Source organism: Numida meleagris, chromosome 4 (genome assembly GCF_002078875.1).
Source record: "Numida meleagris isolate 19003 breed g44 Domestic line chromosome 4, NumMel1.0, whole genome shotgun sequence".
Taxonomy (NCBI): domain Eukaryota; kingdom Metazoa; phylum Chordata; class Aves; order Galliformes; family Numididae; genus Numida; species Numida meleagris.
The window spans coordinates 76,412,933-76,428,128 of record NC_034412.1 but is presented as its reverse complement, the minus strand read 5'-3'; the positions used below and the strand labels follow the sequence as shown (position 1 = coordinate 76,428,128).

The 15,196-nt window shown below is 36.5% G+C and overlaps 1 protein-coding gene and 1 long non-coding RNA gene across 9 annotated transcripts in view; one reads left to right on the top strand and one right to left on the bottom strand.

The window, feature by feature from the left end:
* The window catches only part of DTHD1 (death domain containing 1), a 47,549-nt gene continuing 32,556 nt past the window's right edge, over positions 204 to 15,196 (top strand). For 5 of the 8 annotated variants that reach the window (XM_021395631.1, XM_021395626.1, XM_021395627.1 and 2 more), the window contains exons 1-8: positions 204 to 665; positions 2,418 to 3,189; positions 3,660 to 3,990; positions 4,467 to 4,646; positions 5,498 to 5,742; positions 6,931 to 7,092; positions 7,659 to 7,948; positions 9,237 to 9,481. In XM_021395631.1, coding sequence (XP_021251306.1) covers positions 389 to 665; positions 2,418 to 3,189; positions 3,660 to 3,990; positions 4,467 to 4,646; positions 5,498 to 5,742; positions 6,931 to 7,092; positions 7,659 to 7,948; positions 9,237 to 9,481 — 2,502 coding nt within the window. In that variant the 5' untranslated portion in view covers positions 204 to 388. Of the gene's footprint in view, positions 666 to 2,417; positions 3,190 to 3,659; positions 3,991 to 4,466; positions 4,647 to 5,497; positions 5,743 to 6,930; positions 7,093 to 7,658; positions 7,949 to 9,236; positions 9,482 to 9,571; positions 13,971 to 15,196 lie in introns of those variants that run through there. The other 3 variants (XM_021395629.1, XM_021395630.1, XM_021395625.1) reach the window with 3 other exon arrangements.
* The window catches only part of LOC110398190, a 240,131-nt gene continuing 229,515 nt past the window's right edge, over positions 4,581 to 15,196 (bottom strand). The window contains exon 9 of the long non-coding RNA XR_002438254.1: positions 4,581 to 4,699. This is a non-coding gene — a long non-coding RNA (uncharacterized LOC110398190). The remainder of the gene's footprint in view (positions 4,700 to 15,196) is intronic.

Here is a 15,196-nt window from a genome sequence, read left to right as displayed (position 1 = left end):
ATAATTAGGGCTTAATTTCATAGGCACACATCACATTGAATTTAGAAATTGCTCAGAGCTCCTGAAATGTCACTGTTACTTAACTGGGTTATATAACCTCCCTATTTATGTTTTTAAATGTCTGCAATGTACATTGGCATCTCTTGGAAATTCTTTTCCTTAGTCACACCTGAGCCACTCCTTTTTGTCACCTAGTAACTTTCTGATAGTCAACATCAACTCAGAGTTTCTGAGCTAGAGCTTAATTTTTGCAGTGCTGGAGGAATATAGTATTTTTTATATTCTGGTTAAGTTACAAACAGTGAACAGCATTGCATGAAAAAAGGACAACATCTTTTGGAAGAGTTTGAACAGAAGAAAAGTTGTAGTAGTATATTTTGAACATAAAATGGAAATGGCAGAAAGTAAGATTACACCTTCCGACAAATCAGGAAAACTCCTGCAAAAAATCTGGCACCTGAACTTGCTAGCAAGACGTTTGCTTCTGACAAGTGATCTGGATTATGAAAAGATAGAGGAGTATGTGCAGCGACTGATCTCTTTAACAAAAGAGCTGAGTGGATCTCTCAGTCAACAGCTGGAGAATGTTACAGAAAATCTTCAAGATACTTGCCACTTGCTGAGCACTCTCCTTGACAAACATGAGGAATTGACGGCAAGTCCAGGCAAGTATGGAGAAGTTACCCTATGAAAGGAATGGACTGGGTGTACTGGATAAAAATTTCTGCTGAGTGATGGTACTGGACGACCTTAATTTTCATTTGTTAGCTTTTCAGCATTTGGCCATTCATTAGACCACAGGAATTAATATTTAAACTATTATATCACTAACTATTTTGTGAGACTCAATGTAAGACTCATAGTCATAGAATCACCAAGGTTGGAAAAGACATACAAGATCACCTAGTCCAAATGGATGTCCAAATATAATTCTTATTATATGAGAATAATGTATGTATATAATTAAATAAACCATTCTTTTACTGTTTTGTGTATACCACAGTGTGGTAGATTGACTTTGGCCAGATGTCTGACACCCACTCAACCACTCTCCATCCTCAGCAGAACAGGAGGAGAAAACATGACAGAAAAAGTTTGAGATAAAAGCAGGGAACACACTGTCTCAAGATAAATACACTCAAGATCCAAGAACAATTCATTTGAAACTGAAAAAGTATTGCAAATAATTTTTAGACTGGGATCAACCATAAAAAAATTATCCTGAACTGTACTCTTTGTAGTTTTAAATTATTCAGGTGCTGATAGAGCTGAAAGTGAAAGGTCAGTTTAAATCATATAATACCATACCTATGAAATTCTTACTCCATACAATTATTTTCTCAAAAACTTTGAGATATCAATTTACTTCATATGACACTATTGAATAAAGTGAATGAAATCAGTGTTTTCCCCTAAGATTTGTATCAAACCCTTTCTATTGTCCTTCCCGTGTAGTATTCTCTCTCTGAGTCAAGAGCACACTACATCATGTTCTATCTGTACAATTTTCTTATTTGTATTGACTTTCACTGGATTTAACCTGAGAAACAAAGTTTTCCAAAATCTCATTCAAAAAACAGAAATAAGCAAGAATTTCTCCCAGAGCTTTGCAATGCATTTAACTAATGAAGACACAATTCCAGTTATAAAGAGATTGACAATGTAAGGTGAGGAGAGAGCTGAAAGCAATATAAACAAATCCTTGGAGAAAATACCTAGAATGATTTCTAAGAAAAGGTGTAAATGAGGGATGATTAAAAAAAAAGCTTATATTAAAGATAAAATACTAAGTGAATGTCAGAAAATGATTGGTTTTGTTGCCTACTTCGTCAACAAGTGCTTTTAGTTACATGCAAGGGGAACTTCCACCATTCCTATAACTGAATGCTACAGTACTGTATATGTGCCAGGGTTTTTACATTATCCTCTGTTCCTCACAAAATGTCTAAGCTGTTAAGCATGTTTAATACTGAGGCCATGTAAAACAGCTTTGATGAAGCCCCATATGCCAGAATCTTGCAGGATTCAAATTTAGAAAATATATGTAATTAATGTTCAGTTTTCAAACTGTTTTGAAGTGGATTAGGCTACTGTTTACCAATTCCCTGCTTTAGATTGACTGTCATTAAGAGTTTAGCTAGTGTCTGTCTGATCATTAAAAAGGAGTTCATTAGAGCTGCCACAGAAGTACTTGGAAAACTAGAGTTGTACTTGTTTGTATTCACTTCTTCAGAAATTCACTCAAACTGAATAGGAATAAATGTGAAAACATTAAATGGAAGTCAGAAAATGTATTCTACTTCATGTATTGCATAGCGTAATGGAATTAGGTGGAATTCACTACCTACTTGTACAAGTTTTTACATTTTTATAGCTTTCATAGCAAAATTCATTTGGTTACCTACTTTTTTCCTCAGAATATAATGATGTTATAGATTGTCTGCAGAAAATGAACGACTGTTTGACAAGTACAGTTTCACACCTTCAAGAGGCCAAAAATAAACTTCATGCCGCTGGCTGCCAACAAGATGATGATTCTCAGATCCAAACTGCTCAAAATGCTTTTGGAGAAATGAGAGTATGTTATTCTGAAAGAGAAGCAAAGCAATGTGTGCAAGCATCCTCTAGTCCCAGTCAGCGATCACAAAGAACTCCTTCCCAAAGCAAGACAGAAAGTCAGAACATTAATCGAGTTCAGCCACGTGAAATCAAAACTGTGAAAAAAGAAACTGCTGCATCATTAGCTGAAAACAGATCTGTCCGAGAACAGGAAGTTAGCAGAGAACGTCCAATAACAAAAGAAGCTGGAGAATACAGAGTGCTAACAACCTCTATTTCAGAGAAAATAGATAATAATGGAAAAGACAAACCTCACAGAGATGGCTCTTCTACTGAAGAATATCCAGAATTGGCTTGTCAAGATGTTCTTATGGGCGGTGGAGAAGGTATTTCATCTCGGTCATCAACAGATACTCTTGACAGAACTGTCACAAATCATTCTGAACAGGAAAAAGAACATAAGTTGACAGTGCTAATGAAAGGCAGTAAAAAGGAAACAAACTATGAGATGTATAGGAATGATCTAATTACCATCACATCTTCAGCACAAACTGGTGATCTTACTGTTGTGAATCCTTCAATGAACGATTCAGAAGAAGTGCAAAAATATAGGCACTGGTTAAACAAAGAGTAAGCACATTCTCATTTTTTGTAGGAACAGGTGTACATAGATATTGCTTATTTGAATACATACAAATATCTGTGGACCCACAAGCTCAGTATGAACATTCTGAGTGGCCCATGTTCATGCACATAGCAGTTTACAACTTAATCATGCACAGTGAGGATGTTCAGTTTGGTCTAAAGCAAAACTATTTGATTATATAGATTTTTATTATGTCAGAGAGGGACTGAGTCACAGCCAACAGTTCCAAAATCATTTGGGAGTCAGTTGAAAAGTACCCCACTTTTTAGAAAGTTATAAATTGGTCCAAAAGAATCTCATCATAACAATTTTCATATACGTATGTTTTCATGAATGTTCTGCTTATACACTAATGTAGTTCATTATTATAGTAATACATGTAATTAGAAATGCAAGATATCACCAAACCCAAAATACAAAATATAATACATATACATTACTTTTTTCTCTCCAGATTTGTAGTGGAAGAGAGCGGTAAGAGTGAACATAAAGTAGTTTGCTTTATTAAAGCCCCTGCAACTGCCCTGGAGAATCTGGTCTGTACGATAGTCAATGACACAAGTTCCTTGGTGGTGGATGATTTTGAGGAGCTGGTCAGCAATGTCATCAGTGTTGAATGCTCTGATTATAAGAAAACAATCCCTTTCCCTATTAACATTGCAATCCCATTTACTTCATGCTTCAGAGGAAATTATTGGGAAATTATGGTGAAGGTGACAGATGTGAACTTTCAATCAAATTACTTAACTCCCATTTCTCTGGAAGGATACCACGGAAACCACAAGGTTGGTAACCTGTTTTCTAAACCCTTAACTAAACTACTGACTGAGTAGTAATTGGTGATTTTTGTAAATTGATTTAATATTTTCCATTCTTTGATAAAAGTAAAAACTTAAGGGGAATTGTTTTGCATTCAAATCACAAAGAAGTAATACATTCTGTGTTCATGAATCCAAACTCTGTCTCAAAGAAACACAGGATAGTTCTTTTTTTTTGTATCTGCAGAAGTAATCAGATTGTGCAAGATTCATCACCCAGCTGATGAACTCATTTCATTCCACCCCAGTCATACACTGCAATAAGAATGACATTAGAATATGACTAGAAATCACCAGATAACTGGGCATGCCAATAACGCTTTACTTATTTTTGTTTCACATTTTGCTCTATAATTAATATTCCTCTCTCAAAACACTAAACCACTGCAAAGTGCAGCTTCCTTTCTCTCTGACGTACTCTACCCCACATTCTCTTTACACAGGAAACCTTTGCGGAAGTGAAAGTTTATCAGCTGGGTGTTTTTTCTGTGTTGTCATGCTTAAAGAAAGAAACATTTACCGTTCCAAAAGCAGGACTCTCACAAAACCTGAGCGTGGATTCTAGGATCTCTTTCTATTACCCTTCGGAAACCTTCACTTCTCCAGCAACCATGAAGTTAAAGGTGAGATAAAATAGGCAGTACTTATTCCTAGACTCTGTGTTATCTGATCAGTTCTGAAGAAAAGACACAACAGTGTTAAAAGGCAACTTGTTCCATTATTAGATGTCTATGAAAGCAGTGGTAACTCCGCACCCTATATTCACAGCAAAAGGTTTCTGTCAGCTTTGTTAAAACCACATGATACAGCCAGGAAGTAGTCAACACAGTATCTCCAGCTACAGAGAACAACTGACCTTTGTCTGATATGCTTTAGAGAAAAACAATTGTTTTATGCAATGACGTAAGCATCAACCCCAAACTTAAAGAGTGTGGCCCAGTTTTTAAGTTAACGGAACAATTTTTTTCATCTGACCTTCTTCATTTCATTGCAGGCACTACAAAAGATTTTGTTATCTCTTAGTGTGAGGCTGAGAATAAACTCAACATTTGCTTCAGTTATTCTTGTATCTCCTCCCCCACCATATTTTTTTCTGAGATACAACATACATTTCAGAGAAGTTAAAGTTAACATTTAAAAAGTTGAAAATCTTGAAAAATTATCAAACTGTGAGGGGGCTTAGGAATTTTAAAACTTGAACTCACAACAGGAACAAAACAAAACAATCACAATATTTAAGTCAATGAAGGTTCCTGCTATTTATTACATTCAGGCACTTAGATGTGCGTTGCATAAATTGCCAATATTTTGCTAAGGTTTTTCTTGGGTTACAAAGAGGAGCCTAAAGCCTTTCTGATAATCTGATCTAATTTCAAAAGTTAAACAAATTTGTTTAAAAACAAAAAACAAACAAGCATGTAAGGGAACATTTATTCATTTACAAATTAATTGTACAATTGCTTTCTAAATTTAGATTCAGCCAATTGAACCATCACTGATTTCCACACTGAAAGCAAGACATGACATGTACCTCTCAGTGGTATCTACCAGTGCACTGGTTTATGTCCAGCATCCTTCAGCCCAACCATTTAATAGTTCAGTCACCATTACTCTACCCTGTCCTCCAAACCCAGAAAAAAAAAGGCAAGAGGAGGAAACAGAGCAAGTGAGATCCATTACTGCTACAGTAAAGAGAGTTGCTGCAGCATACCATCCTCGGTAAGAACAACTTCACAGCAAATTCAACATAATAAAAAAAACCAAACAGATGTAATTAATTGTAATAGACATTAATAATTTTAGTATTAAAAGTAACTTAATGACTTACCTCTTGAATACAGTCTGCTACAGCTAAAAACATTAGAAATACTAGAGCAGAACCACACAATTCTTATGCTATCACTTTACCAGGAAAATCTATATAGCATGTTCATGTATAAACATTAAATATGCTGAGCATTGCTGACCACTGTATTTCTAGCAGGAGTAAGGATGAAAAATGCACTGAATTTTCTGATCCCCACTTTTACACATTCTAGTGGTTATACGAGTGAAAATTTCTGAAATTATGATTTATGGTATGTCAGTTTTTGATACTTGTAGCACTAGACAAAAGGTCAGATTTTTCCAAAGCACACATTACAAGATTTGAGAATTATTCCTTGCCTTTTGGATTGTACATAGGATTTGCATTTGAGATCAATGGGTTATTCAAATCCAGTTTAAAAAACTGTGTAAGAGGAAGTATGAGCAAGAGGAAAGTTACGGGCTTCTATAAGAAAAAAAAAACAACTCGTTTCATTCAACAGGCTAAGTTAGCTGGAGCATATCACATCACAGTTGCTTGATTCAAAGTGTGGTATCAAAGTAATCACTTGAACTGAAGAGAATCTTTTATTTTTTTCTGTTGAAAGAGGTAATGGATAGCAGTCATGTTTTATTCCCTAATCCTCTGTGTCGTAACATTTACTTACTGAGTAACATTTACTTACTGAGTAACATTTGCTTGTGGAAGAAAAGGGGTTATTTTATTTGTTTAACCCATTTCAGATAGCTACTTCTAGAGAATCTAAATCTCAATGAATGTCTCAAAGATGATCCATAATGATTAGTATGTGTGATGTTAAATAATAAATTAAACTAGATTGATTTAGGTATAAACATTTTCCTTATTTCTTTTCTTTCTGGAGACTTCAAAACTGTAACAAATGGAAAATAAAAAAATCCTGACTGTTACATCCTTTATGTATGCTGGAGAAATTTCAGAAGTAGGTTTTCAACAAGGTGTAAAAGGCCACAAGTGGTCATCAAAGAAAACAAAGGGGAAAGCAGTTCTACAGATACAAGCCTGATGGTTCCTACAGGATTTTTTTTTTTTTAAATTTTTATCATTTTGTGACTTTCCAGGGCTATGAGTGCTTCTTTGAGAAAGAATGGAGAGAATCTTAGTGATACTTTCAAATTATTAGGTCACAGAAACAAAGAGGAGTGGATAGTCTTTGATGATATTACTATCCAGAATGCACAGAATGGGCTTGTGTCATTTGAACTAAATGAACATTTAGAAAGGTAATGTATGAAAAAAAAATACAAATTTTATTTACTAAAATATTTTCTTCAGGTACATAAATCAATGGGATTTAGTAGAGTTCAGAAAACATTCACTATGAACTATTAACTTGCCAGAATCTCTTTCATCCAGCTTGTAGTATGAGATAATTCAGATTTGTTAGGCATAATTACAGAAAGTATATTTTTTATAAATATTTTTTCCATCTATTGATTGCACACAAAACTTGAGACAGGAAATAAAGATATTAATCTTAATTTCACAATGTGATTTAGGTCTCTAAATAAAAGACCAGAATATTTTTTGAAATTTCTTTTCAAGAAATATTCTCTTACTTTCATAAAAAAAATCATATCTATTTTAATTCATAGATATAAGCCAATATACTCTACAGAGTCAGGCGTATTTTCTCCCTTTCATATGAAACAAGAATTAAAAGAGGCAGCAAAAATTGTATTAGAAAGAGTGAGCTCTGTAGTATTTTACATAATTAATTGTTATCTCTTGATGAAGAGATTTAAGAAAAAGCTATTTGTTTTCTTGCCTTTTTTTTTTTTTAATACAGCTTCATGGTCATTCGCCTTTCGTTCCTCTTGGAAAACACTTATCTCCTCCTCTTTGCTCGGGCTCTGGAAGAAGCTGTTTGTAGCACAATGTCTAATGTGATACTGTATCGGAAAAGAGAAAACCCACATAAAATAATAGTTTTACTAACTGCATCCAAGGAATTGACCTGGGAACTTCAAAATCTCCACGAGGAGGGCTACTTTGGTCCCCCAGAACCTACACAGCAGTTTCCTTTAAGAGAAGGAGACCAGATTCACCTTCAGTTTAAAGGCAATATATTTGCTTCAGGTATGGTAATAAATTCATGCTTTTTAATGTGCATTATCAATCACCTCAGCTGTCCAGAAATACTGTATGTAAACATCAATAGACTGTAGTTAGTCATGGCATATTTAGTTATTTCCCTGTTTTGAAGCTTATAAATGGTAAGTGCTTGGGACTGCGTAAATAACAGCTCTGACAAATAAAATGTATTAGAATAACAATATCCTGAGCAACACGGTTTGGGTGACAATGCCTTGAGCAGAGCTGGTCAACAACAAGATGATCTTTAGAGACCTCTTCCACCCTCTGCCATTCTGTGAAACCTGGTCCCTTTGGAAGCAGCTACTCTTTTATCTCGTATTTCAAAAGGACAGGATTCCATCCACGGAATGATGGCTTTTTAAATTTAAAAGCTTTCAATAGGAACTAAACAGATTCCAAATAAAAGTAAACAGTCCAGTATCTTTTCTGTTAAAACTGACTTAAAGTGAGTAAGGTTTGACACTGAAGTCCACTGTGAAACAGTGCTTTTTGTGGGTTGCACTATAAATTGCAGTGATGCAAGAGTTGCTGTGCCATTTGCACTAGCAGTCTAGAGCATTCAATGCACTGGTTTCCATCATTCAGCAATTCACTTAAAAGAAGAGGTAAGAAATATCAGAAAAATTTTCACCTCAAATTACATATTGTCCCTTCTGCCAGCTTTGCAATCACCTGTATTTGCCCCCTGTACATCTGATACAAAATCTTCCACTGAAAACTCCATTCATGCAAAAGAAATTATTATTCTCCCAAAAGAAAAGCCTCCAGATTGAAAGAACACCTGCTTATCTACGGAAATGATAGTGTTACAGATGTATCATGTCACAGGGAATTACAAATCCTAAAAAGGAACACACCTCTCTGATCTCATTGCTGTTACAGATAGGCCGACATTCATCCTGAACAATCAGAAAGTATATACTTCTATTCCCAACACAGTTTTATTTCTCTTAGTGTTATATATTTTATCACCTCCCATGTTCCTCACTTTTCAACTTATAGCACAGCCTTCACCACTTGTTCCCTATGCCAACATATCAAGGGCTAAGAAAGCTAGTTATGAAGACACTCAAACTACTGAGGCAAGCTGGAAGGAATGTTTGAGCCTCAAATGTTCAATAAAAAATAGCAATAAAGACAAAGAACAACAAATCATTGCATTATTATTTCTCTTTAACTCCCCTTAATGCACTATTTCAGATGCCACACATCCAAGTATAGTGTAAAAACCAGTGTTCTGTTTGTTTGCTTGTTTTTGCATGGTCTGCAGAAAATGGAAAAGATTTTGGAAAAGCCTACAGACTGATTTTTCACTCACAAAGAAAGCCCAGACTAGAGCTCCAAATTAAGGAAGTGGATGAGTATGGTAACCACAGCTCCCCTCACTACAAGGGAACAGCAGTGTTTTACAAAATTACCAGAGGGATGATAACCAAGGAATGGAAACAGCCCTTGCCACATGGTAACTATCAACACCAGTCTCCACTGAGCAAATTACCACTGACATTACCAAAGGTGAGTTTCTCAACTGATAATGTTACAGACCTTTCCCCCTTACACATATTTGTTAAGGAGAAAGATCTTGATATAATTTTTCCATTACAGACAACCACGGGAGTCACTGATGGAGCAGTTCTGATCCATCAGGAATGTATAAACACCCTTAGGATTTTTCTTAGCAGATGGGGGACTCATCAAACCACCAGCACAGAAAAAAAGTGTACTTAGAAGAACTTTTTCACACTTTTGGCCTCCCCAGCTGCTATGACCCTGAGAAATTTTAACTGAAGTTGCGGTTAAATATCCTTGTATCCCTTTCTTGGGAGTGCAGAATTGCAAGTTGTAGGAGCATAAACAGTCCGTGAAACCTCTCTTTCTCCTATCACCTCATTTTCCTATTATGCCTGATAAGTAATATAGCCATGTGGGCAATTGTCTCCAGCACTGGTGAAAATTATTCTTGCATAAATTAAACTTTAATATTTCTGAAATTAAATCAAATTGCAATCTTTACAGAGTCTAGTTATCAGCATCCTGTACTGTACAAAATGCTGCCACTAGACTACTGCTATCAAATTTGCATACATTTTAATCTCAGAATCTGCAGGTAGCACATGGTCTGAATCTCAGGTGTCACAAAGTAGCAACTCTTTCTTTTTGAATTTAGTTTAATTCAATCTTCTTAAATTATCACCTGCAAATTCATTTTCTATTCCATAAGCATACCTCTTGATTTTTCTCTCATCTCTAGTCATCAAATAAAAATTAAGAACAGTTAAGTGCAGAAGGTTTTAAGGCAAGACTCCTTTTAGTAACAAATTCCATGTAAAATGTAAACTGAGGGGTGGAAGAAGGTGAGGGAAATCATTTTCTTTCACTCTCTTTGCTTTTCCACAGAGCATACCATGTAATCACAGGGAGGGAAATATAAACTCTAGAGGTTCCAGTGAGGAAGATCACAAACAAGCAAAAACCAAAAACCACAAAGGAGCAACAACAACAAAACAGTAACAGCCTAGGCATCAGTTAGTTTTCTTCTACCCACTTGGTTCTCTTCCATCCCATTTTTCCTCTTAATCTTCCTTTGTAATACAAACAAGATTCAGTGAATTGAACTGCATATGTATTGAACCACAAAGGTAATCATCAAGAGTTTCAGTTTAGTTTTGGTGTATATCGTTTAGTGCTACACATGTTAGTTCTTAAATGTCCAACTTAGACTTTTGAAATAACCTATTTCTGAATACTTCTTTTTTTCCTGCTACTCAGGAAAAAGAGGTATCACTTCAATCAGTGTTGCAGTATGTTGCAAATATATATATATTTTCTGCTAGAGGTATACTTCAAAGGGATCAAAATTTTCATTTAATGCAAATATTAAGCCAAAAATGGGATCAAAATGCTTGGAAACATTTGCATATTGATAGCTTTTCCATTATTTGATTTATATTTTCGATTTTACTCAAAATGAAATACCTCTCTGTAGAATGAATAGCATCAAAATAACATCTTTTATATAATCTCAGTTCACAAAATTCCATACTGAACAAATTGATAGAAATGTTAAGAACATGAAATATTATATTTTGGCTATCTTGCTGGCTGAAAGGTAGGAAAAATAGAGTAGGAAAAAGTAGCTGCTTTTCTGAAGGGAAGATGATTACTAATGAAGTCCCACACAGATCTGTGCTAATGTATTCTTTAGAAACTTCTGAATAGTTAAGCAGAACATTTGCTGATAGTACAAAATATTAAAAGCACTGCAGTTGTCTGTGAAGAATCACTGAATCTAATGATACTGAATGTCTAGAAAATAAAATAGACAATTTAGATGTTAAAAAGCTTTTGTTGGTGGTGGAGGAATGTGGCTAATATGATCAGAAACATAGACGGGTTCCAGGTAGAAAAACAATACATTAATAACAACTCTTCAGACAATTTTGATAGAAGTTGAAAAGTTGTATACGCTCATGAATGATGGAGGAAGGGAACATGGAAGGGCTATAGCTTCTTTTGTAGGATACAAGAACAATGATATTGGTAAGTGGTAGGTGCAACTACTGATGCAAAAGAACATTTTTTTTACATACAAAATAATCAAAAGATAAATTCATTTTCACAGAATATTACAGTAGCTAAAAATGGGTTTGAGGAAGGAAGTGGCTGGAAGAGCCATATATTAAACATAATGATCCTGCTTTCATTGAATTCTAGGGAAACAAAAAGGAAATTCTAATTACTTAGCATATCCTATTGTTCTAAAATTATTTGCAGAGAAGAAAAAAATAAACAGCGAAGCTAACATAGGTACTGTATCCAGCATTTACTACCCATGATGTGATCAATAAATTTTAATCAGATATACCATCACATTATGATGTGCTTTCTAATGAATAAAGAAAGTAGAAGGAAATAGTCAAAACAGTCAAAACAGCAAAGACTATTCATATTTCTACTGTTTGGCTGAGTTCATAGATATCTTTAACTAACAATTCCTGCATATGGAGCTTTTGTTTTCTCAGCATTAGAAACAGGTTTGACAAACATGTTCAACACAAGGAAAATGTGGAGGATCAGGTTCTGATATCAAGTATGTGTGTGCATATCAGTGATTTTCTACTGAGATTTCAAGCCAGTTGTATGACTGTAAAGCTGGGTTAAAGAGTTTAAAAGGTTAATTTCTCCTTTTCTGTCTGTCCTGCTTGATATGCAAGTAGAGTCTGTTCATGTCTGAAGGTCCATTTGCAGGGCACTTTAGTATTACTGACTGAAATCAGAGTGCTTTGCAGAAAGATAGTGGTGTAATCCATACAAGCATTATCAAATTACTATTCTGCTGAAGTTCTGCAACTAATGACTGTCTAACAGCAAAATAGCATGAGATCCAATGGTTCAAAAAGGCAGCTGCTTAGCTAATTTTAAGGCCTTCCAGACTACAAAACTGCTTTGACCGCTAAGAGTATTTTACTTACACTGTCAAATAGAACAGCCGGGCCATGTGCCAGTGCAGCTGAACCAGGGGTGAATTTAGCTCTTCACTATGGGTATTTAATCTTTAAAGGCAGATGTAATGTTTTCTGTCTAACGCACTGTATATTATTGTACGATTACCGGACAATACTCGTCAATTCTTATCATTTTTACTACTGTTTTAATATTAAGTATCATAAAGTAGTTCAGATTAAAGTCAAACCATTGGTAACTGAGTTCATCTACAGTAACTCTGAAAGTATCATGCAGAGCTTTGAGGTTCTAAATTCTCATTAATGAATGAAAATAAGTTTAAATATAAATGTGCTCTTAAAAAGAAGTCAAAGAAATCTCTGCCTTGGAAGAAAAACAATGCCCCCTTCTGGAGAGAGCTCTACTTTCCCATTATTTTGAGTGCCTTTTCAATCATGTTACTCTGCCTTCACACAGTGCACGACAGAACTGCTGTAGAAGCACACAAGCCAAAGAAGATTTAAATCTCCAGGTGTGCACAGCCCAGAACTGTCTTGCAGTGTGGGCAGTGTGTGCTCTGAGCCTCCTGTACACACTAGAATCCCCTCCCAAGTCCACAGGCCTCCTGAAAGCTGTTTAACTCACAGGTGAATTGGAAACTCAGTTACGGTCATATTTACTTTTTAGATATTGTACCTGTTTAAGGTAAGGTCAGCAGGGTACTGGCTCAGTATGTCCAGCAGAAAAAGGAGAATAATCAGGTCAGTCTGAGTTTCATGGTATTAATTCACAGATGGAAATGGGAAGCTCTGTGAATAAAACTCCAGAAAGTCTCATAGGGAAAGGCTAAACTGACAGGTAATGCAATTGAATGTGTGACAAAAATACGTGCCATTTTGGCACCAGAGGAGAACAATTACATGTTTTAACAAAAAAAAAGGAGCAGAATTTCACTTGTTACAAATTAATCACTTGTACTCTGTGTTCTTGTACATAATTTCTTGTTCTGTTTGGAGTAGGAAACAAGATAAGGCTCTCCCCTTTATCAGTCATAAGGAAAAAGGACATTTTTTTTCTTTCTTTCCAGTGTTAAGAGGAAGAAAAAAAGGACTCTGCACTTGGTGAAATTTGTCTCTTGAATGATGATGATCTTTAGTGGTTTATAATTAAAAGTTGAACTTTGTAAAATGAATGCATATAGCTACAAAGGCAAAACAATTTCTAAATGTATTCTTACATTCTTATTCACCAGAGGGATGGGATGCCGTTCAGAGGGACCTAGACAGGCTTGAGCAGTGGGCCCAGGTGAACCTCATGGGGTTCAACAAATCCAAGTGCAAGGTCGTGCACCTGGGTAGAGGCAGCATCCATCACCAATACAAACTGGGGGATAAAAGGACTGAGAGCAGCCCTGCTAGAAAAGACCAGGGGGTAATGGCGGATGGCAAGCTGGACATGAGCCAGCAATGTGTCCTTGCAGCCCAGAAAGCCAACTGTATCCTGGGCTGCATCAAAAAAAATGAGGCCAGCAGAGTGAGGGAGGTGATCCTGCCCCTCTACTCTGTGCTTGTGAGGCCTCACCTGGAGTACTGCATCCAGATTTGGAGTCCTCAGTAGAGGAGAGACATAGACCTGTTGGAGCGCATCCAGAGAAGGGCCACAAAAATGATCCAAGGAATGGAATGCCTCTCCTATGAGGACAGGCTGAGAGAGCTGGTGCTGTTCAGCCTGGAGAAGAGAAGGCTCCAAGGTGACCTGATAGTATCCTTTCGGTATCTAATAGCTTTTCAGCATCTAAAGGGGGGCTACAGGAAAGAAGGGGACAGACTCTTCAGCAGGGTCTGTGGTGAAAGAACAAGGGGAAATGGTTTCAAGCTCAGGGAGGGTAGATTTAGATTAGATAAAAGGAAAAAATCTTTTACAGTGAGTGTGATGATGCACCGGAACATGTTACCTAGTGTTGTAGTTGATGCCCCACCCTTGGAGACTTTCAAGATAAGGCGCTGGGCAAGCTGATCTAGCTGTGACATCCCTGTTCATTGCAGGGGAGTTGGACTAGACGACCTTCAAAGGTCCCTTCCAACTCTAAGGATTCTATGATTCTATGATTATTGATTTCTATAGGTATGCAGTATCTGTTATTTTCCTTGAAATAATATGATGTGCCACAATTATAATAAGTACACAGGTGTAAGAAGGAAAACACAATACAGAATCACAGAATTGTAGGGCCTCGAAGGGACCTCTAGAGATCCATTGAGTCCAACCTGCCTGCAAAGCAGGCTCCCTACAGCAGGTTGCATAGGTAGGCATCCAGGCAGGACTTGAATATCTCCAGAGAAGGAGACTCCACAACCTCTCTGTGCAGCCTGTTCCAGTGCTCCATCACCCTTACTGTGAAGAAGTTCTTACACATATTTGTGTGGAACTTCCTATGCTTCAGTTTGTGGCCATTTCCCCTTGTCCTATCGCCATGCAGTGCTGAAAGGAGTCTGGCCTCATCCCTTTGCCTCCCACACCTTAGATATTTATAGACATTGATCAGATCCCCTCTGAGTCTTCTTTTCTCAAGGCTGAGCAGACCCCTGTCGCTCAGCCTTTCCTCATAAGAGAGGTGCTCCAGGCCCTTCATCATCTCTGTGGCCCTCCGCTGGACTCTTTCCAGGAGATCCCTGTCTTTTTTGTACCGGGGAGCCCAGGACTGGACACAGTTTTTGAAATTAGCATTAGCAGAGCATTTGAAATTAGAATCCATTTGGTGTAGAAAGATTCCATACAGATATTCTA